The sequence below is a fragment of the Nilaparvata lugens genome, chromosome 9 (genome assembly GCF_014356525.2).
Source record: "Nilaparvata lugens isolate BPH chromosome 9, ASM1435652v1, whole genome shotgun sequence".
NCBI lineage: Eukaryota > Metazoa > Arthropoda > Insecta > Hemiptera > Delphacidae > Nilaparvata > Nilaparvata lugens.
Genome location: NC_052512.1, coordinates 32,013,494 through 32,038,052, shown reverse-complemented (window position 1 = coordinate 32,038,052; position 24,559 = coordinate 32,013,494). Strand labels below are relative to the sequence as shown.

Sequence of the window (24,559 nt, the reverse complement as noted above, 5' to 3'; positions counted from 1 at the left end):
ATCTCGAAAACGGCTCTAACGATTCTCACGAAATTTGGAACATAGTAGGTTTATGATATAAAAATTCGATTGCTCTAGGTCTCATCCCTAGGAAAACTCTGAACGACATTAAAAGGATATTCATCCTTGTAAAAACAGCTGAGATTTCCGTCGTCTGTGGATAACGGAAGTGACTGAGCGAGTGCGTCTGTGGAAAATCAAAATATCACATCCCCGAAATTCATAAGCTGACGTATAGCCAGCTGTAAAATATAAACACGACTTAAAATATGAAGAAACCTTAATGGTTTGAAAGGTAAAATTATTCATAATTGATAAAAAATAATAATCATATTCAAAATAAAAACATATTTTCGCGATGTTTCCAAATTCATCAAAAAAGTTGAATTTCCTTCTAATCCTTCAACCCTGAACCTTTTTTAGCAGATGCACTCAGCTGCTGGGGGGCTCTTAGCCTTTGCATGTTTAGTATCCTATTATATTAAGCGAGCAATTTCTGTATGTCTGTTTATATTGTTATACCTGGTTATTTATGTTCAACGGATCTCGAGAACGGCTCTAACGATTTTCACGAAATTTGGAACATAGTAGGTTTATGATATAAAAATTCGATTGCAATAAGTCTCATCCCTGAGAAATTTCGCTGAAGGACATTAAAAGGATAATTCATCCTTGGAAGAACAGGTAATTTCGTAATCTGCCGATTACGTGTGCCTGTGTGGGAGATCAGCTGTGTAATCATTCAATCAGCTTACCTTATCTCGCGAGAAATAAATTAATTATCTAGAAATTTTATCAAAATAATCTGATTTGTTGACATGACATGGTTTATCACTCTAAATTAGAGTATATCATAATATTCAAAGTTAATCATTATTTTACAGTTTTAAGTGATTAGTGAGTGTTATTTTGTTATTCAATTTGGTTTGTAAAGAATCTAAATTAGAACTTATCTTTTTTTAAATATTTTGACTGAAAATTGGACCTGAATTCAAGTGTATGAAACATAACCTACTTTTTGGACCATTTATAGTATATAAATCAAAATTCGGGAAAGAAATAGTTTTGGGCTGTGCCTGTTTGTCCTTCCCCAATCATTTTGAAGAATTGTGTTCTGTTCATCAATAAATAGATAACGAGCGAAGCTCGGTGCCCCGATATTTTTGTTTATAAAGTGATGAGACATAGTATTGACAATGACCAGTGTATGAATAACAGTCATTTTTTGCTTAGTAGAATTAGAAGTAATTCTCAAGTGAAAACTTCATAATACATAGTTGTGAATGTTGAACTATATGTTCACTCTGAAAAGTCCAAAATAGTAACTTGATGCTATTAGTGTAGAATGATACAACCATAGTATATTAACAAATATTGTAGCAAACTTAAGTATATCATTCTAAATATAAACTGTAAATATATCATAATTTTCCATTTTGTGTTATAAATTGTCTATGCTTTTGTACTACAGAGCGAAGCTCGGTTCCCCGATACTTATACTTCAAAGTTATGAGCTGTTTTGATCAAGGTCTATAAATACAGGTCATGACACTCATGCTCCTTATATGGGGTCTTTATGGCGGTACATTTGAAAATCCAATCTAATTCATTTTGCTCGTAACAAAATTGAGCATTTTAAAAACAATATTCTAGTTCAGATAATATGTGAATTCAGGTTTTCAATTTTTAATAATGACATTTCAATAATAAATGCTTCAATAATTCATTTATTCATTTATCATTAAAAATTGTTCTTATTCTTGTAACTCAAGGATTATGATTCAAAAGGCATTGGGACAAGACAGAAATATGCGAGGCCAATGTCAAAAAGAGTTTCAAGTTCCCGATCAATTATATCTAAAAATCAACAATTCAGTTCCTAGTTGGAATCTGAATATTATTATTCTGTCGGAACAATTTATTTTACAATTCAAAGCCAAGCAATATTCCTTGAACAATATTACAAAATAACACATCATGTTGTTCAATCCATAACGATAACAGCTGGTAAATTTGAAAATTGGTGAACTAGGACCCCATAAAATGGCGATTTTGCAATGCATCACGGGATTGTGTCATGACCTGTATTTATAGACCTTGGTTATGGTAGGTATACACTTATTATAACTGTTATAATAAGCTGGACATCAGCTGATGAAGTGCGGAATGCGCTTGCTCGTGGGGCATAGGTCTATAAGCATCTTATGATAGATATACTCTTAAGGTACCAGTAAGTAGATAGATAACAGAAATAAATAAATAAATAGATAAATTAGTCAGGAGCGTTCAATATGGACTGCGAGTCTAGCATGATTTCGGTGGAATGGAAACTCTGATTGAGTGAAAGAGAACTGACGAGTAGAGCAGCCGACACGTGACCGCCGTCTGAACGGCGACTGAACGGGAAAAAGGAGCCGATCTTGCTGAGGGACTCCAGGGGGGCCTGGGGAGGAGGACCCACACCTCCTCCTCCGACTCCTCCAGCTGCCTCTGATGTCTCTTCAATGGTGTCAATCTGCGATAGCAAGAGACGGCTGCTCAGATCAATCTGACAAACAAACAATGCATTGATTAGTTAACCGATAATTGAATAAAATATAATTATAGTGCCCTTTTTTGAAAATAATATAGTGAGGTCCACGTTATAATGGCAGTGGAGAAAGATAGGAGAAAAACGTTGCCGATCCTCTATCTTGTCAATGCTTTCTATAGATGGTAACTGATACCGATTTATTGATGTAATACTTATTAACGGTTCATTCTCGTTTAAAATAATCAATTATATTTTACTAAGCAATATTAATTTATTTTATCAATATTATATTTATAGTATTTTTCAATGATTTGTAGTTTTCATGTTTATTTTGGGCTAAAATTTTATAAATATTGTACACATGATATTCTAACTAATATCACCGAAACTAGTTGTTAAACTATTTTTAAGATTTTTAAAAATAAAGGGTGCTATAAGATTTTATATTGTTTTATTAATGAAATTCTAGCCTTATCTTGGACTTTGTCAGCTATAAATTTGGAAGAGAAATAGCACAAGGACTACCTTATTATTTTATTTACCAATGTTATTACATCAGAGTCATTTGCATTGTAAAATAAATACAAATAAGTAAATTTCATAATTAAGATGAAATATTTGGTTGATTAATTATTAATTCCACATTGTTGAAAGACGATCTGGTAACAGAGCAAAGCGAGAAAGAGATAGAGCTATCCACTTTGTTGAATGATAGACAAGGATAGCAATACCATTGCTAATCAAACACTGCCATTATAACGTGAGCAGGGGCACCCAACAAGACGTATGGAGAGATAGAGGCAGATGGCGTGTTGAGTCACTACCTCCGTAAACAAAGCCGTAGTGCATTCGTGACGTCAGCACACGTAGGGCTCCTACACCAATAGAAAAACTAGCTGATATAGATAAGCTGAAATCGACGAATTTTTATTGGTGTAGGAGCCCTACCTGTGCTGACTTCACACGAATGCACTACGGCTTTGTTTACGGAGGTAGTGGTTGAGTACGGGAAACGGCCGGAAAGGCTGTAGAATCCCGCGTATAAGGAAGGTATCAGCTGTTACAAAAACTATGAATCCATAGGCCTTTTGCCTCTGTTTTTTTTTGGGTTGGGCTGTATGATACGAATAAATACATTCATATATCCAATTCAGCACACCATTATTTAGACCCAAAAAATAGGAAAAATCACTCACTCCAAACCAAACTATGACGTAATGATATACCGATTTGTTACAAACAGGGTTTCAGGTGGTAAATTGGAATAAGAAGGAATATGAAGGAGACAGATGTGTGAAAACAAATAAATATTAATTATACTGCGATGGTGTGTGATCCGCTCCTGTGGTCCTTAGTCCCCAAACATTTGTACTGACTGGATATATATTTCACTCAAAGTATTTTAAATGATTTTGGGCGTTGGCTTTCACTCTCAATATATTTCCACAAACACAAGCACAAGTTAAGAGTCAATTACTACACGAAACGAATATATTATATTTACAATAATAATGGGACGAATTTCCCACGATGATATATTAAAAAATAACAAATTAAACAAATAGGAGTTGCTAATTATGGATCAATGATCTGTCGACGAAGAGATCTGTTTTGCAACTGAGCTGAGCCCCGGGCTGCACACGCCTATAGTGAGGTCCACGTTATAATGGCAGTGTACAATTGACAATACTGTAGCTGTCCTTTCCTATCATACAACAAAACAGATAGCGCTATCTCTCTCTAGCTTTGCAATATTGCCAGAATATTTTATTTTTACTTTTGACAGTGACTGTACAAAAGTAAACAATTCATTATCAGTCGCCATTTTTTTTTCTTCATTCTATCAAAATACTTGAGTACACAAGTCGTATAATTGATTTAAAATGTATTTTTGAAACAATGAAATAATTTTTAGACATTACCGTATGAGAAACACAAATTAAAATACCTGAAATGACATTTAAAAGTTGATAACTAACCATCCTAGATTCTTCATCCATGCTTCAGTTAGCCTACACGTATAGGTTAGACCTACTCGTACCGGTATAAATAATATTGAAAAGTTATTTCAGAACTATTTCCATTGAAATATTACTTATTTTAAATGGGATTTCTATTTTTCTATTTAAATGATAATTGGAATAGAATACCTACCAAATAACTCAATTTCTGTTGTTTTGAAATTCAGATTGTTGTATCACAGCTTTTTAAATTAGCCATTTCAGGTTTGTATAAAAATAAAAATCTAATCTCAGTTATAAAAACAAATTTTCTAATCAAATTATGGAAAAAAATTTCTTGATTAAATTGATTATTTAATCAAGGAAATGATAATTATTATTAGATCAAATTTAATGGGATGAATTGAGTAACAGCTGTGTACACTCAGTGGCAAAATGGAGAGACTTGGCAACGTTTTTCTCCTATCTTTCTTTACTGCCATTATAACGTGGACCTCACTATAGAGTGGAGAGATGGCTCTAGTCGTGGGAATGAAAACGATAGCAGGACGAAATCTCCTTCTCAGCACTTTGCAGCCGATAAAGGAAAACTAAAACTACTATACAAAGAAACTGGCCTGAACAGTAACTTTTGTCTGGATATAATGAATAGTGCAGCTATCTCCCGATCTGTGCCTTTCTTGTGAAAATGGACCAAGTTGAAAATAAAATGAATGAAAATGTAATTTTATTTCAAGTTATAGTTTGAGTGACGTCACTAACCTGCGGATTCCCACCGCCAACAATCTCTAGCAGCGGAATGAACCGGAAATAACACTGACTCCACAGCTGCAAAACCGGCAGTCGCGAGCTGGCCGGAAGCGGAACTGGTGTGGCAGATGTGGGGGGGTGCACGTAGAGAGGGTTGGAGAACAGCATCACGTCGCGGTCTAAGAACTGCTCGCCCCAGTCCCACACCGGGCGTAGGGTTAGTGGGTTATTAGGCTCCTGAAATTCAATCAATCAATAATCTTATTCAATTCAACACAATATACATAAAAGAATTTATAATACAAAAATCACATCAAAAATAATTTCTAATAAAATACAAAAGCAGGCTTCATGGTGGGGTGTGATGAAAAGAAAGAAAGGAGGAAAAATACCTAGCCAACTATGGTTTCCCATGTGATAGGGAGGTAGAGGGTATAAAAGTAAGGAATGAAGGGTGAAGAGGAGTGGAAAAGGGAAGAATCGGAGAAGGTAGGAAAAAAGAGAGAAAATATATGAGCAAAAATTGTAAGCGAGTCCACTTTCAACAGAAGTATCTAAAATAAGTGGCCTTGCAAACAGTAGTTTGAGCAGAAATCTCGAGACTCATATGTCGATATGGGAGAAAATGTTACTGTAGGTCCAGGTTATTATTTCTAGTTTAGTTTTTCTATTAATCTTGATTCTATGAGGAAGTAGTCCGGAATTCATATTCATATACAGGTTTATTGATTATTATTCCCGTTCAAAATAATCAATTATCTTTGATCAAACAAGAAATAATATTTTTCAATAATTTCATAATGAATTTTCATAATTAAGATAAAATATTTTGTTAATTGATTATTAATTGTACAGTTAAAAGACGATCTGGCAACAGAGCAAAGCGAGAAATAGATAACGCTAACCGCTTTGCTGAATGAAAGACAAGGATAGTAATACCATTGCTGATCAAACACTGCCTTTAAAAAGTCGACCTCACTATCACAGGAAACCCGTGCTCCACAAGTGTCAATTTTAAAACATGACAAACTGAAAACTTGACGTAATGAAAAATTGAAAATAGGCTTATAACCATCATAGGTTAATTAAGAATCTATATGCAGAATTTCATCGGTTCTATCGTCTACTGTAGTGAGGTCCACGTTATAATGGCAGTGGAGAAAGATAGGACAGCAACGTTGCCGATCCTCTTTATTGTCAATGTCTTCTATGGAGGGTAACTGATACCTTTTATTGATGTTATACCAACTGTTCATTCTCGTTTAAAATAATCAATTATATTTTATCAAGCCAGAAATATCATTTTTCAATAATTTCATAATGAATTTTCATAATTAAGATGAAATATTTTGCTAAGGCTAGGGCAACACGAGCGCACAAAGTGCGTCCGTTGCAACTTACTTTTTGACGGCCGGCGCCAATGACACCACACGAGCGTTGAGTGTGTTGCGTCAACGTCAGTTGGATTTACGCAATGGAACCAGACGAAGCAATAACTTTTGCATATGTTTGACGTGCGTTGTAGCATTTCTGCGCAGTTAAAAAATCACGACTTCCATTACGACCATTATATCCGTTACGACTTCCATTACTTGGTACGCACGTACCTCGTGTGTTGTCACCAATTCACTTCTATGTATTTCTACAACGGACGTCAAAAAGTACGTTGCAACAGACGCACTTTGTGCGCTCGTGTGGCCCTAGCCTAGTTGATTATTAATTCTACATTGTTAGAAGACGATCTGGCAACAGAGCAAAGCGAGAAAGAGGTAGAGCTATCCGCTTTGTTGAATGATAGACAAGGATAGCAATACAATTTCTAATCAAACACGTGAACACCTCACTATAGAAAGCCGTCTTTTGTGTTTGTAAGTATTCGTAAAATAATTACCTAATTATTTATCAATTGAAATTGCATTTTTTTATGAATAATTGTATTCTATAACTATGTTTTCTGTTGCAGGAGAAATGGTCATAGCCGAAGCCAATTATGTATTGATGTTTGCGCCGGTTAGTCAGCATAAACATGGAAAATCAGGAACGTTGACAGTTACCAATTTCAAATTATCTTTCGTGACAGCTGATGATAAACAAAAAGACGTGAGTGATTGCCCGTTATCTAGCACCTTCATCAAGTATAGCCAGGAGGGTCCAGGTTGGACAGATAAGGCGAGCGAAGCGAGCAGTCTTCTCTACTATAGTTGGGTCCACGTTATGATGGCAGTGTTTGATTAGCAATAGTATTGCTATCCTTGTCAATCATTCAACAAAGCGGATAGCGCTATCTCTTTCTTGCTTTGCTCTGTTACCAGACCTTCTTTTAACAATGTAGAATTAATAATTAACAAACTATTTCATCTTAATTATGAAATTATTGGAAAATATAATTTCTTGCTTAATGAAAAGTTAGGCCAATATTACATTAATACCTGTATCAGCTACCGTCTGTAGTAAGTGACAAGACAGAGGATCGGCAACGTTGCTCTCCTATCTTTCTCCACTGCCATTTTAATGTGGACTTTACTATATACTCACAGCTGCAGCCAGCAGTCGATCTCGTTCACAGTCGAACAGGAAAGTGTCGAACGTAGAAAAGAAGACAGAGTCCCACAGCGTTGTCAGGTAGGTTTCGCTCATCTGGAATTCGGTCGGGAATTGCTGCAACAGCTGCCACACACAGTCTAGAAACACCAGGAATACCGGACTCTGAAACAACATCACAAAAAAAATTAATAATCATTATTAAACGAAAATCCCAATTAAATGCTGTAATCACCCCGAAGACTTCTGCTACTGCTAATATCGATAACAGGGTAAACAGCTAGATGGAAATTCTTTTGTTAATATTTGCAGTAGCAGAAGTCTTCGGGGTGAAGACTACCCTTACAGCTTGAAGGAAACCAACTCCAACCAGTTGCAAGTTTTAAGTACCTGGGTTCAAGTGTACAGAGAGATGGAGGGCTTGATGTGGAAATACAGCATAGAATAAATTGTGGATGGATGAACTGGAGAAAAATGAGTGGTGTTGTTTGTGATAAAGAGAGTGAATTGTCAAATGAAGGGAAAAGTGTATAGATCAGTTGTGAGGCCAGCTATGCTGTATGGAACAGAAACATGGCCCATTTCAAAGAAACAGGAACGAAAGATGGAAGTGACTGAGATGAGAATGTTAAGATGGATGTGTGGGGTTACAAGAAGAGATAAAATAAGAAATGAATTGATCAGAGGCACTGTAAAAGTTGGACCACTGAGAAAGAAAATGCAGGAGACAAGGATGAGGTGGTTTGGGCATGTACAGCGACGGGAGGAGGATTATGTTGGATGAAGAGTGCAGGATTTGGTTTTGGATGATGTGAGAGGACGAAATAGACCTAGGATGAGGTGGGGAGATAGAATAGAGACTGACTTGCGGGAGAGTGGTTGGAGGAGAGAGGAAGCATTGGATAGGGCTTTGTGGAGAGGCAGACTAAGAGGAAGGAATGCCGACCCCATTTAAATGGGATAAGGCACAGCCAAAGAAGAAGAAGAAGAAGAAGTCTTCGGGGTGATTTACAACATTTAATCGGGATTTTCGTTTAATAATAATTATTGTCATAGGGATCAAAATTTCAAACACTCATAACTTTCGATACAATGATCGGATCTCATAGTACTACAGCTCATTCTTCTTGCCTCGTCGAGGTAGTTCAAAATCATATTCCGTACATATATGAGCCAGTTCTTTCCTTAATTATAGTATAGAAAAGTTCTTCAACTTTGTGCTAACCTAATAAAGTGGCAGAACTCAAATCTTTTTTAGAAACCTTCCTCAATTTAATGCCAACCTGACAAAATTGGACTGGTTATTAATTTACTTGCCAATTATAACCATCTGTTTCAAAGAGGTAGTCTCTCTAGATTATATTTCTATATCAACATATGGTATGTACATTTCAATTATAATATATTCATGTCCCATGCTTCGACCATGTATAGGACATATAACCATCCTATACATGGTCGAAGGTCCCATGAATGAAATTTGAACATTCATTCTGAAAATTTTGGAAGGAAAATTGAATTTTGGGCTTCGAGGTGCACGAGATTGATATTGCAAAATTTGGAGATCTAAATCAATCCCGTTTTTCCGATATGCAATCCAAAAGTTGGCATGGGTTGATGCGAACAAACACAACCATATTCTCTCTTATTAATATAGATTATCTATACTATAATAAAGGAAATAACTGGCTTATACACTTACGGGATAGGAAAATTATGTTTTCTTACAGTTACCTTGGAAAATGACCATTCCTGCACTGATTACAGAACGCAAAGAATCACTTTTCCGCTCTAGTGCGCAAAGTATTACTTTGCGTACTCTTAATACTTTGCGTATTATCTTGCAGCCATCCCAATCAGCTAAAGATAGCTGTTGGCGTGTATTTTGAATGCGAATCTGTTCTATCTATATTTTTCTGATTTTCAAATAAATAAATATGAGAACTCATTAATTATACATTTTGAATATTATTAATTATTCATTATTTCAAATAATATTTTTTCATTAATAAATATTGATTGGTTGAAAAATTATTCAGAAATTAAGATTTACTCAAAATTATTCAAATTTTCAAATTAATTGGATTAATTTAATTTTTTATTTGAATAGATTATCGATTATTAATTTTCAATAATTGTATCATCAAGTTTAATGTTTTATTTGAATAGATTATCGATTATTAATTTTCAATAATTGTATTATCAAGTTTAATGTTTTATTTGAATAGATTATCGATTATCAATTTTTTATAATTGTATTATCAAGTTTAAAATAAATTAAAGTTGTTATTAATAACAAAATTATACAGACAAACATTTGATGGATTTCAGCCATCATTTTACCCATAATCAACCACTTCTCATATTCAATGGTAACTGAAGGAAAAATTTAGTGTGAAATACGTGCGCAAAGTTCCTCTGATGCACTCAAGAAACCATTCCGTCCTCGCCTACGGCTCGTGCGTAAACGTTTCTTTCCGTGCAGCAAACTGTCACTTTGCGCACTAGTTGCACAAATAACTATTGACGCATCATCACGTCTCAACTACTGAGTTATTTACTTCTAATTTTGCATATAAAATGCATATGGTTATAGACCTATTTTCGATTCTTCATGATTTCATTAATTCAAGTTTTAAAATAGACCCTTGCTGAGCACGGGTTACCTGCTAGTATAATAATAAAAGTGGTTGACAATTTCAATTTGTGTTTTCATATTGAAAAAGTACCACAACACTATACACAACGCAACCGTAAATGCCAGTTGCACAAAAGCCGGTTAAATTTCAACCCTGATTAATTCCACGAGAACCAATCAGAGAAGCCGTCTTTTCAAAAACGCCTTCTCCGATTGGTTCTCGTGGAATTAATCACGGTTGAAATTTAACCGGCTTTTGTGCAACCGGGCCTAATAATATTATTGGCTTTTATGGAAGCGTAGATAATAGAAAATGAAATAACGGCAGTGTTACCTGTTCTCCATCAGTGCTGTAGACGTGACCCAGTCGGGTGCAGAAAGGGTGTCCCATGATGACCCATTCCCGCTGCACCAGTGACTGAAAGCCCTGTATTGTGCGCAGGTGCGGATCCAACATCAGCTGCACCAAACTGCCAATCAGTGGACACAAATCTCTGCCGTCCGCCTCTGAAAACAATAAATAAATATATATATATATATATATATATATAATATATATATATATATATATATATTGTCACAGAGAGTTTCCACATTATAGACAACGTTATGGTTGGTAACTCTAGTAAATAATACAAGGCAAACATGAACCTACAACAGCAAGCACACATAATCCATTTTACAAAGTTTAAATACATCCATTACACTCTAAATTAGGTATCAATTATCTTTCCCAATCACTTATTAACTACGTATATATCATTTATAATATTAATTATAAATACATTTTCCAGTTTATAGAGAAATAGTCGGTTATTTTATATTTATTTTTTATTCGTGGACAGAATCACAAATCATATAAATATGATTAGGAAGGAACAACAGGCTTGGCCCAAATCTATTCCTATATGGGGTTTTTCCTATTGAAACTTCCTCTACTTTCAACTTAAAAGCGCTTTTACATAAAGATCTTAAAGTGGCAGGCGAATAATTATAAAGTTTCACAGCCATATAGGGATTTAGTTTTTGAGATGTACTGTGCTGATACCTATGAACTCTTAAGCTATTTTCATTTCTTGTTGCATAATTATGGTGGTGTCTATTGTTAAAGTGTACATACAGAGTGGTGAAAAGTCCGAGAATGGCTTAATATCTCATACAAAAAAAGGTTATTTGACGGTGGGTGTGATTGGGGATTTTACTCAAATTGAAAATACTACCTAACTATGTCTTTAAAAAATCTGGTCCGCCATCTTGGATCCGCCATATTGAATGCAACTTTATTTTTTTAAATAGGAAGGTGATCATGCGATACATGATTTCGATAGGAAATTTCAAGAAAAAATGAATGGTGAAAACCGCACATCGATTTCTCAAACCGTTCAGAAGATATTCACATTATTAATCAATATCATGCATATCAGAAATGAGATACATAAGTGATATTGATTAATAATGTGAATATATCTTCTGAACGGTTTGAGAAATCGATGTGCGGTTTTCACCATTCATTTTTTCTTGAAATTTCCTATCGAAATCATGTATTGCATGACAACTATCCAATTTAAAAAAATAAAGTTGCATTCAATATGGCGGATCCAAGATGGCGGACCAGATTTTTTAAGTCATAGTAAAGTAGTATTTTCAATTTGAGAGGAATCCCCAATCACATCCACCTTGGAATCACAATCTTTTATGAGATACTAAGCCGTTCTCATACTTTTTTCTCTCCTTTCTGCTTTGAATAGTATTGATTAATAATGTGAATATCTTCTGAACGGTTTGAGATATCGATGTGCGGTTTCCACCATTCATTTATTCTTGAAATTCCGTATCGAAATCATGTATCGCATGACCACCTTCCTATTTAAAAAAAAGTTGCATTCAATATGGCGCACCAGATTTTTTAAGTCATAGTAAAGTAGTATTTTCAATTTGAGTAGGATCCCCAATCACACCCACCATCAAATTACCTTTTTGTATGAGATATTAAGCCGTTCTCGGACTTTTCACCCATCCTATATACAACTGTGAAATAAATAATTATAGAGAATAATCAGTGCCACTTCGTCAAGAATTCACTTTGTCAATCACCTACACAATCATAATGGTCTCCACGTTATAATGGTGGTCGAGAGAAATAGGAGAACAGCTTAAAAATGGATGGAAATAAATTATATTTGTTCAAATACTAATTAATGAATAATTATTATTAAACGAAAATCCCAATTAAATGCTGTAAAACACCCCGAAGACGTCTGCTACTGCAAATATTGATTATTAGTTATGATAGGAGACTGACTATGAATGAGGAGAAAGAGGCAAAGTTTCTGGGCTAAACCCTTGACACTTGCTTTAGTTGGTCCCAGCATATTGACATTGTTGCTAGCAAGCTGAATAAGGGAGTCTTCTTAATTAGAAAACTGAGGTCATATGTCAGTTTGGATGTTTTAATGGTGATTTATTATGCTCACATCCATTCTCATTTGTCATATGGCACCATACTTTGGGGTTCCAGAGCTTACAGTAGTAGACTTTTAAAAAACAGAGAAAGGCTATGAGATTGATTTGTGGGCTTTCTAAGCGAGCACAGTGTGAAGAGCATTTTAAACTTCTGGCAATATTGACCTTCAATGTATGTTCAAAAGAGCCTAATTTATGTTGAGGAGAATTTGGAGAAGTTTGTGGAACAGGGGGTAGTTCATAGCCATAACACTAGAAATAGGGGTAATTTGACTACTTATCGGTATACCTATTCTAGTACATGGAAACATTTCTATTTTTATCCATAAGATTGTTTAATTCACTTCCTAAAGAAATACGGAGAATGGAACTTTTAAAAATAATATCAAACGTTTCTTAGCAGCTAAACCTTTAACCTTCCGGCAGTCGCGCAGTTTTTTTGCTGCACAGAACTATTGAATGGGGTGGTGTCAGTGAATGAGTCACCTATGCATTCCAAAACTTTCCCACCATCACTCCACTGAGTTGCAGTATCAACCGAGCAATGGTTCAGTCTTTAGGTGCCATTTAGTCGCCACAGTGCATAAAATAGGGAAAGACTGTATGCGGGGACTGTAAACGAACCAATAACACAGAATTGATGGCTTTGCTTGATGTACCTTATTGGGCTATGAAATGGTTATCATCCAAAGCGTTTTTTTGTTTTGTTTTTTTTTTTTTTCTCAGATTTATTGAGAACAAATGAATAGAAATTGTTCAAATTTAGTACAGAAGCTAAGCTAGGGTCTAATAATGTTGTGTTAGAAGGAATTTGAAATAACGCCAAAGATACGCCCAAAATCTGCGGTTTTCCAGCGTTTTTTACGCTTTCTCAGCTTTATCGAGAACAAATGAACAGAGATTGTTAAAATTTACTACAGAAGCTCAGCTTGGGTGTAATAATGTTGTGTTAGAAGGAATTTAAAATAACGCCAAAGATACGCCCAAAATTAGCGTTTTCTCAGTTCTTTCATCAAGTAATAGACAGAAAATGTTCAAATTTGGTACAGAGGTTTTGCTAGGGTCTAAAAATTTTGTGATGAGGTGACTTTAATATCTCATCCCAAAATTATCGTTTTTCTCAGCTTTTCTGCGTTTTCTCAGTATTTGACTTTCTGATTGAATGAAGCATGCTCAAATGAAAAATGCAGGCGAACGAAGCGAGCCCGCTAATCTCATTTTTGGACGATCTAGTCGGGGGTCCAGGGGGCGGAGCCCCCCGGCTAGACAGATACGGCGAGCGAAGCGAGCTTGAAGGCTAGTTGCAAATAAATCTAAGGTGCCCCAATTTCATGTTTTCTATTCGTTTGAGCCCAAAAACATTATTGATTTTTGAGTAATTTTGAACACGATAACTCCTAAAAAACCTATTGACTCGAAATTTCAAACTTATATCCTTATACCATGAGGGACTCGGTAATAAGAAATAGCTGTCAGTTAACTAGATTCTAGAAAAACATGTAACAATGAACCAACCTTGCAGAACAACCGTGATGTCCCTATGAAGCAATCTGGACGTTTCGACAGCCTTCGACAGACATGCAGAGACCGTGTGCAGCCATCTTGTGTTCTCCATTAGCGACAGAAAGTTGTTGTCCTGTACCCAAAACTGTTTCTCGCTCTCTGCCAACAAATTAAACAAGGTCAAATAAAAGTGATATTTTCAGTTCCACATAATTCAAAAAAATAACATAATGATTATTATTTTAGACTAGCAGGAAACCCGTGCTCCACAAGGTTATATTTTAAAACTTGACAAACTGAGAACTTTCAATGAAATCTTGAATAATTGAAAATAGGCCTATAACCATCCTCGGTTAATTAAGAATCTATATGAAAAATTTCAATAACTTTCAATGAAATCTTGAATAATTGAAAATAGGCATTTAACCATCCTCGGTTATTTAAGAATCTACATACAAATTTTCAAGAACTTTCAATGAAATCTTGAATAATTGAAAATATGTATTTAACCATCCTCGGTTAATTAAGAATCTATATGCAAATTTTCAAGTCAATCAGTCCATTAGGTCAGACGTGATGATGCGTCAAACATACTTTTCCTATTCCGTACGTGTAAGAGCCAGTTCTTTCCTTTATTATATTAAAGACTAGCCGTCAGGCTCGCTTCGCTCGCCATATCCGTCTAGCCAGAGGGCTGCGCCCCCTGGACCCCCGACTGGATCGTCCAAGAATGAGATCAGCAGGCTCGCTTCGCTCGCCTGCATTTTTCATTTGAGCATTTTTATCATATGTTAGGACAATCCAGTCGGGGGTCCAGACTAAACGTCTGGCTAAACGGATAAGGCGAGCGAAGCGAGCCTGACGGCTAGTAATATAATATTCCCAGGATTGAAGTAGCAGTGCCCAATCAATTTTTCCGCGATAAATGCATTTAAATCTTCAACTTGGTGCCAACCTAACAAAGTCAACTCAACTTAATGCCAATCTGACAAAATTATTAATTTAGTTGCCAGTTAACAACTGTTTCGAAGAGGTGCTCTATCTAGATTATAGTTCTATAGTAACATGATATGGAAATTTCAATTATAATTATTATTAAGAGATTGGGAGAAGAAGAATATACATGCTAAAAGACGAACTTTAAACCCTTAAAAACAACCCTTAGAGTTAAAATATTGCCAAAAGATTTCTTAGTGCGCCTCTAAAGGGCCAACTGAACATACCTACCAAATTTGAACGTTTTTGGTCCGGTAGATTTTTAGTTATGCGAGTGAGTGAGTGAGTGAGTCAGTCAGTCAGTCAGTCAGTCAGTCAGTCAGTCAGTCAGTCAGTCAGTCAGTCAGTCAGTCAGTCAGTCAGTCAGTCAGTCAGTGACATTTCGCTTTTATTATATTAAAGATAACTTTATAATACAGAGTGATTCAGAAAGAATACCACAACTTTGAAAATCTGTATATAATCAAGGAAACATAATAGAAACTTAGGTTGTAAATCATAATGAAGAGTATTAAATTAAGTTTTTCCCCACTAGAAAACAAGTTCACAAATGTTCAATGTGACCCCCTCCAGACACTCGAGTGATATCAATACGATACTCGAGCTCGTTCCACACCCTCAGTAGCATATCGGGCGTAAAAGTTTGTATAGCTGCTGTTATTTCTTCTTTGAGCTTCTGAATGTTAGCTTGTAGAGGCGGTCGATACACCTTATCTTTAACGTACCCCCATAGAAAAAAATCTCAAGGGGTGAGGTCAGGGCTTCTTGGAGGCCAGTGATGAAGTGCTCTGTCTCGAGCTGCTTAGCAGCGGATCCATTGCCTCGGATAGTTTTCATTCAAATAGGCACGGACAGATGAGTGCCAATGGGACTAAATGAGGAACTAAAAAAACTTCAGAGCTTCCACAAATCGATGACAGATAGTGCTTTACTCTCCGTTTATTCTTTGCAGAGTTATCAATTTTCAAAGTTGTGGTATTCTTTTTGAATCACGGTGTATAATTATAATAGAATATAAATGATAACAGTACGATGTCTGGAGGTATTTCTGTTGTGTATCTGCGCTAAGCGTGTGGATCTTTCCTTTGAATACTGTGGACCATTGGGAGAATCTTGAAGAGTTTGAAATAGACCTATAACCAGCCTCGGTCAATTAAGAGTCTATATGCACAATTTCAAGTTAATTAGTTCAGTAGTTGAGACGTGATGAAGCGTCAAACATAATTTTCCTATCCCGTACGTGTATAAGTCAGTTCTTCCCTTTATCTTCAATATAAATAAAAATCGAGCCTCAAATTTTGACATTCATTAACTTTTCTATGTGTGCACAGAATCTGATGATATTTTTTAGTTCTGTTCGTTTTGTTCAGGACCAGGTTTATGGTCTATCAAATATATAATCCGACTTCAGGGCTCTTTCCTACGGTCCTTCAAAGTTTACATGTAATCCTTATGGGAGAATATTGGTGAGCTGGCCACACACAGAAATAAAAATCAGCTGTTATAATCATTGCGTCATCCAACAGCCGTCGGTAGATCTGTTTTTCTATTTTATTTCTACTGATTCACAAAATTCTAATAATTTTAATGATAATGCCGCGGTATGAACGACGTCCAAACTTGGGTCGTAGAACTCGAAGTGCTGTAAATTTATAATATGCACGGGAAAATCAGCAGCAAGGAGATATACCTTTCAATTTCCCAGCAAGCTGCATTCAACTATATCTAAAAATACAAACTGCTGAACAACGGTAACTAAGCTCATAGAAAGTCCATATTGAGATATAAATGTAAATACTGATTGTTGGATAATTTTCATAGAAATATAGTGCATCAGATTAAGCTAAGGCTAAGCACACCTGAGGAGCCGCGGCTTGGTGGTACAAAGTGTTGATCTTATGGAGATTGCCTTATCACACCGTTCCACGCCATGCCCGATTCAGTGTGTGTGAGTTCTTCCATTCAAACCAATATAAGCAAGAAGCACCTGGATGCAAAATGCCGCATCGCACCTCCTCAGGTGTGTATCAAGCTAAATTTTGTCATGAGATGCATTAACTATTTGGCGGTACGAAGTTCGCCGGGCCAGCTAGTTAAAGTATAGATTAGAGGAGAATAAATGAAATATCTTACCGGGCGCGCACAGTTCTCTGAGCTTGAGGAAACTCGTCTGTATGTCTTTGGTGGAAGGAAGTGACTTGCTGAGTTCCATCACAACGGGCGTACTGAGTAGAGGATGACTCTTGCGTACCGTTTCTAGCATGATGTTCTCTTTCACTCTAAACACAACAGAAATAATTATTATCAAACGAAAATCCAAGTTAAAATGTTGTAAATCACTCCGAAGACTTCTGTTACTGCAAATATTGACAACGGGGTAAACAGCTATAGTGAGGTCCACGTTATAATGGCAGTGTTTGATTAGCAATGGTATTGCTATCCTTGTCTATCATTCAACAAAGCGGATAGCGCTATCGCTTTCTCGTTTCGCTCTGTTGCCAGATCGTCATTTAACAATGTAGAATTAATATTTAACTGCTAAAATATTTCATCTTAATTATGTAAATCGATTATGAGAGTATAGAAAAATATTATGTATTGCTTAATAAAATATATATGATTATTTTAAACCAGAATGAACAGTTAATATTACATAAATAAACCTGAATCAGCTACCATATGTAGAAGGCATTGACAATACAGAGGATCGGCAACGTTGTTCTCCTATCTTTCTCCACTGCCATTATAACGTGGACCTCACTATAGATGGAAATTCGGTGAGTGCTACTATTCAAAAACTATTAGTCAGCCCGGGAATCGAACCAGTACCTCCTAACTGCCGGTCAGGAATGTTTATCTGTTGTCAATATTTGCAGTAGCAGAAGTCTTCGGGGTGATTTACAGCATCTTAATTTGGATTTTCGTTTAATAATATTATTAATTCATTAGAATTTTAGCAACTGAAATATCTCAGTAATTTCCATAAGTAGACAACAAACATACTACACTAGGATATTTATTTATTTGATCATGCGAACAAAAATCATTCTATTTTTTTTTTTTTTTTTTTTTTGATTGAATGAATAATAATTGTTGTTTCATATCCATACTTTTCCACTAATTAAAAAAAACTTGGAATTTTAATAACACTTATAAAGTGAGAATGCACTTAATATTATAGTGAGGTCCACGTTCAATTTCAATTTATTTCTTTTTACACACACACATACAAGTTTAATACAGAGATTAACGAAAAGAATAGATGCAAACAACAACAACAATACACATTAAAACAAAACAAAAAGAAAGTTGTGCAAATAAAGTATGGAAGATTGAAGGTTTTTCTAACTATGGAAAAATAGTACGAAAATGCGTTATGACAGTGAAGAAAGATAAAGAACAACGTTGCTGATCCTCTGTCTTGTTAATGCCTTCTATAGACGGTAGCTGATACAGGTTTATTGATGTAATATTAACTGTTCATTCTTGTTTAAAATAATAAATTTTATATTTTATTAAGAAAGAAATTATATTTTTTATAATGAATTTTCATAATTAAGATGATATATTTTGTTAATTAATTACTAGTAGTTCTGTGAACAGTAGACCTCGCGCTCTCTAAGTTACATTGACCAATTCCTTTCGTCTTTGTACTTGAGTAAGTGTCGGAAATAATCTAATGGTGTCACTTTGATTTGACGGGGAGACCTCAGATCAGCATCCCCTGTTGGAAAAAGGGTGGGAAAAGCCATAGAAATGTGTCCAATTGTGCTGAATTCATTCACTGGTTCAGCTGAAGTAGTAGGCCAAGGAATAGGCGAGTTATAACCAAATCGACCCCCCCCCCCCTGTTATTAGATAACTCCCCCTCACGGATGGCTGAATCAATTCATATATTATCATACTCGTATATCAGAAAAATAATGTGAACTGGTGGTCTGTTGATTCGGAAACAAAACAGTCTATTTAAATAATAGCTCCTACATAACCATGAGTTACTCTTGTACCATGATTGCTGGAAGTTTCTTCGGTCAGCGCCAATTTTTGAGTATGAAGAATTGGTTGAGGCTTTTTGACAGCTAACAAATCTTCTCTGTCCTTTTCTTTCTACTTAGAAAACGGTGTTTCAATTAGCAAACAAACTAAATCGTTTTCAGGCTCCATGTTTCACGTTATACAATTCACACTGATAACTTTGAGAACACAACAGCATCAGTCACCACGCGTGTTGCCACCAACAATCTAACATAACCTCAACAGGAGGAAATAGGACAGTTATGGAAAGAGAAAGTCCTCAACATGTACTAAGATGACCGAACTAAGCGAATACCTATAATAATGAGGATAGACCCAGGGCAGCCAAGAGGCAACCTACGATAAGCGGGCAGTACCTGGGCTATGAGTCATCATTTCTAGTCACACTGAAGCTATAAAGTTAGCAAGCCGTTGTCATGGCAACCAAGCCATAGGTGCTGCCAGCTAGTCGGAGCTGTACCTGGCTGCAATACAATAGTCATATTTCGAACAGTGCTGTCACCAAAATGCATTCGCAGTGTTGCTAGCAAGCAGTAATGTACCAGCAATATTGTATGACATTTTTTCACTGTATTTACACTACATTCTAAGATCACAAATAAAGATAAGGATATTTTTGACCGAGCGAGGTGAGGTCTAAGATTCAAGTCGACGGTTTGGCATTTCTCTTAATGTTTAAATGTTTATATGTTGCGTATTTACGGCGAAACGCGGTAATAGATTTTCATGAAATTTGACAGGTATGTACCTTTTCAAATTGCGCGTCGACGTATATACAAGGTTTTTGGGAATTTTGCATTTCAAGGATAATATAAAAGGAAAAAGGAGCCTCCTTCATAAGTCAATATTAGAGTGAAAATCAGACTATAGAATTATTCATCATAAATCAGCTGTCGAGTTGACTATAAATTGCATGCTATGACGCATGCAATTCAATATCTCAATGTAACATGGTAAAAATTAGCAGCTGTGTGGACTATAAATTGCATGCCTCATTGAATGCAATTTTTATGCACTATTGGATGCAAAGAATTTATAACAGCTCGTCTGGGCGCCTAGATGTCTTCTGGTTTTCTCGCGCTAAATTCCGGAAAGCGTTATATGATAATTGAATCTTGTGTAAGCATGATCTGATCAAATAAATAGTTAGTATATCAGTGTGGATGTGCTTATGGTTTGGGACGTCGTTTCAACTGCGCGAGGTCTACTGTTCACAGAACTACTAGTATTAAATGTATCAATATTTATTTGAAATCATATTGCACTATTTTCCTTCTTCAACTAGATAATTGAATTGATATTTTTATTTTTAAAAACTTGGTACGCCCGGCTGTACTTGCTGCCCCTGAAGAGCCGCCACTGGTTAAACCTCGTTATTTTGTTTACACCTCGTCAAGTGTTACCAGTAAAAATATGTTCAGAGCTTCCAGTGCTCAAGAACTATGCGTATTTTTTCCATGACCATGGACGCGAATCCAGGTAACAACTCAAACATTAAAACTCAAATGATTTAGTTCAATATACTTTTAGACCAAATACAACCTATAAATAAAATAAAATAGAACTAACAGTAGTTAGAAGACAGCTCATTTATACAAGTACAAGATTCATAAATGATTTGCCTTTTGATCTGGAAGCAAAAATTAATTACAAAATACTTAAAAATTGGATAAGAGAAAACTATTTCTTTTCAATTGAAGGCATTATCTAATTTTTTAAAAACATATTTTTAAGCGTGGATTATTTTTTTCTCTATTATTGTATAAAACTAGGAAACAACCAATGTAACTAGCTGATTGCAACTCTCACCAGCGGGCAAGGCTTGATTCCTTTTGCTGGTGATGCCGGATTACCATTGAGAAGTATCTAATTATGATTTTGGTATTATTTATGCTTAATTTTTATTTTTTTAAATTATTTTATACTTTTGATTATAAAATTAAGTTTTTTTTTTTGTTATGTTTTGGATATGTATTATTGTATGGCAAATAAATGATTTGATTTGATTTAATTTGAAACTCCAACATAAACATCTAAACATATAAACAGAAATTGCTCGTTTAATAGTATAGGATGAGAGAAGATTTGTGAGCTGGCCACACACAGAAATAAAAATCAGTTGTTATAATCATTGCGTCATCCAACAGCCGTCGGTAGATGGTAGACAAAAGTGTGTGCTGCCATTACCTACTACAGTCGAACCTCTCTATAACGAACCTCCACTTAACGAAATCCTCTACACAACGAATTTTTACCTGGTCCCATGACATTTTAAAGTTCTAGCTGCTTATTTACCTCTATTTAACGAATTTCAGACCTCTCAACAACAAAGTTTTCTCTAGATTCCAACATAAGAAATGTAGTGTGTATAGGAAGCAGACGGTCATTTTCAAGGACTTGTTTAGTTTCAGCAGAAAGGTCAATAGACTAAAAATAATGGCAATTCAGGTAGGAAGAAGATAGGGTGGTAGACAGTCAATAGAGGTTGAAACACATGTCGAAAATTGAATTCCAAGAACTTGTCATTTGTAGACCAGGCTGGTGAACGACTGGACTTTCCCATTCTTGATTTTGTCACACATTTCATTTCTTGACACTGACTATGATGATGATGGCTGTGACGAACCTGAGGAGAAGAATCCGTCAGATCAAGAAGTTCTAGAAGCTTTCAAAATTATCAGGCAAGGATTAAAACTGAAAAACAGTATACCAGACAACATGTTCGACTGTTTGAATAGATGTGAGTAGTTTATTTTATACAAATGCAGAATTAAACCGAAAATTACTCACTTTGTTAATTAATTACTAGTAGTTCTGTGAACAGTAGACCTCGCGCTCTCTAAGTTACATTGACCAGTTCCTTTCGTCTTTGTACTTGAGTAAGTGTCGGAAATAATCTAATGGTGTCACTTTGATTGACGGGGAGACCTCAGATCAGCATCCCCTGTTGGAAAAAGGGTGGGAAAAGCCATAGAAATGTAACATTTGTGCTGAATTCATTCACTGGTTCAGCTGAAGTAGTAGGCCAAGGAATAGGCGAGTTATAACCAAATCGACCCCCCCCCCTGTTATTAGATAACTCCCCCCCCCTCACGGATGGCTGAATCAATTCATATATTATCATACTCGTATATCAGAAAAATAATGTGAACTGGTGGTCTGTTGATTCGGAAACAAAACAGTCTATTTAAATAATAGCTCCTACATAACCATGAGTTACTCTTGTACCATGATTGCTGGAAGTTTCTTCGGTCAGCGCCAATTTTGAGTATGAAGAATTGGTTGAGGCTTTTTGACAGCTAACAAATCTTCTCTGTCCTTTTCTTTCTACTTAGAAAACGGTGTTTCAATTAGCAAACAAACTAAATCGTTTTCAGGCTCCATGTTTCACGTTATACAATTCACACTGATAACTTTGAGAACACAACAGCATCAGTCACCACGCGTGTTGCCACCAACAATCTAACATAACCTCAACAGGAGGAAATAGGACAGTTGTGGAAAGAGAACGTCCTCAACGTGTACTAAGATGACCGACCCAAGCGAATACCTATAATAATGAGGATAGACCCAGGGCAGCCAAGAGGCAACCTACGATAAGCGGGCAGTAACTGGGCTATGAGTCATCATTTCTAGTCACACTGAAGCTATAAAGTTAGCAAGCCGTTGTCATGGCAACCAAGCCATAGGTGCTGCCAGCTAGTCGGAGCTGTACCTGGCTGCAATACAATAGTCATATTTCGAACAGTGCTGTCACCAAAATGCATTCGCAGTGTTGCTAGCAAGCAGTAATGTACCAGCAATATTGTATGATATTTTTTCACTGTATTTACACTACATTCTAAGATCACAAATAAAGATAAGGATATTTTTGACCGAGCGAGGTGAGGTCTAAGATTCAAGTCGACGGTTTGGCATTTCTCTTAATGTTTAAATGTTTATATGTTGCGTATTTACGGCGAAACGCGGTAATAGATTTTCATGAAATTTGACAGGTATGTACCTTTTCAAATTGCGCGTCGACGTATATACAAGGTTTTTGGAAATTTTGCATTTCAAGGATAATATAAAAGGAAAAAGGAGCCTCCTTCATAAGTCAATATTAGAGTGAAAATCAGACTATAGAATTATTCATCATAAATCAGCTGTCGAGTTGACTATAAATTGCATGCTATGACGCATGCAATTCAATATCTCAATGTAACATGGTAAAAATTAGCAGCTGTGTGGACTATAAATTGCATGCCTCATTGAATGCAATTTTTATGCACTATTGGATGCAAAGAATTTATAACAGCTCGTCTGGGCGCCTAGATGTCTTCTGGTTTTCTCGCGCTAAATTCCGGAAAGCGTTATATGATAATTGAATCTTGTGTAAGCATGATCTGATCAAATAAATAGTTAGTATATCAGTGTGGATGTGCTTATGGTTTGGGACGTCGTTTCAACTGCGCGAGGTCTACTGTTCACAGAACTACTAGTATTAAATGTATCAATATTTATTTGAAATCATATTGCACTATTTTCCTTCTTCAACTAGATAATTGAATTGATATTTTTATTTTTAAAAACTTGGTACGCCCGGCTGTACTTGCTGCCCCTGAAGAGCCGCCACTGGTTAAACCTCGTTATTTTTGTTTACACCTCGTCAAGTGTTACCAGTAAAAATATGTTCAGAGCTTCCAGTGCTCAAGAACTATGCGTATTTTTTCCATGACCATGGACGCGAATCCAGGTAACAACTCAAACATTAAAACTCAAATGATTTAGTTCAATATACTTTTAGACCAAATACAACCTATAAATAAAATAAAATAGAACTAACAGTAGTTAGGAGACAGCTCATTTATACAAGTACAAGATTCATAAATGATTTGCCTTTTGATCTGGAAGCAAAAATTAATTACAAAATACTAAAAAATTGGATAAGAGAAAACTATTTCTTTTCAATTGAAGGCATTATCTAATTTTTTAAAAACATATTTTTAAGCGTGGATTATTTTTTCTCTATTATTGTATAAAACTAGGAAACAACCAATGTAACTAGCTGATTGCAACTCTCACCAGCGGGCAAGGCTTGATTCCTTTTGCTGGTGATGCCGGATTACCATTGAGAAGTATCTAATTATGATTTTGGTA

The 24,559-nt window shown here is 35.6% G+C and overlaps 1 protein-coding gene across 1 annotated transcript in view; it reads right to left on the bottom strand.

Annotated features, from left to right (window-relative positions):
- Window positions 1-1,667: 1,667 nt before the first annotated feature.
- Window positions 1,668-24,559, bottom strand: part of LOC111047062 (myotubularin-related protein 10-B) — a 65,480-nt gene continuing 42,588 nt past the window's right edge. Inside the window, exons 9-14 of the mRNA XM_039435247.1 lie at window positions 17,519-17,664; window positions 14,402-14,548; window positions 10,758-10,930; window positions 7,780-7,950; window positions 5,257-5,481; window positions 1,668-2,548 (exon numbers count right to left, since the gene is read on the bottom strand). Coding sequence (XP_039291181.1) covers window positions 2,273-2,548; window positions 5,257-5,481; window positions 7,780-7,950; window positions 10,758-10,930; window positions 14,402-14,548; window positions 17,519-17,664 — 1,138 coding nt within the window. The 3' untranslated portion in view covers window positions 1,668-2,272. The remainder of the gene's footprint in view (window positions 2,549-5,256; window positions 5,482-7,779; window positions 7,951-10,757; window positions 10,931-14,401; window positions 14,549-17,518; window positions 17,665-24,559) is intronic.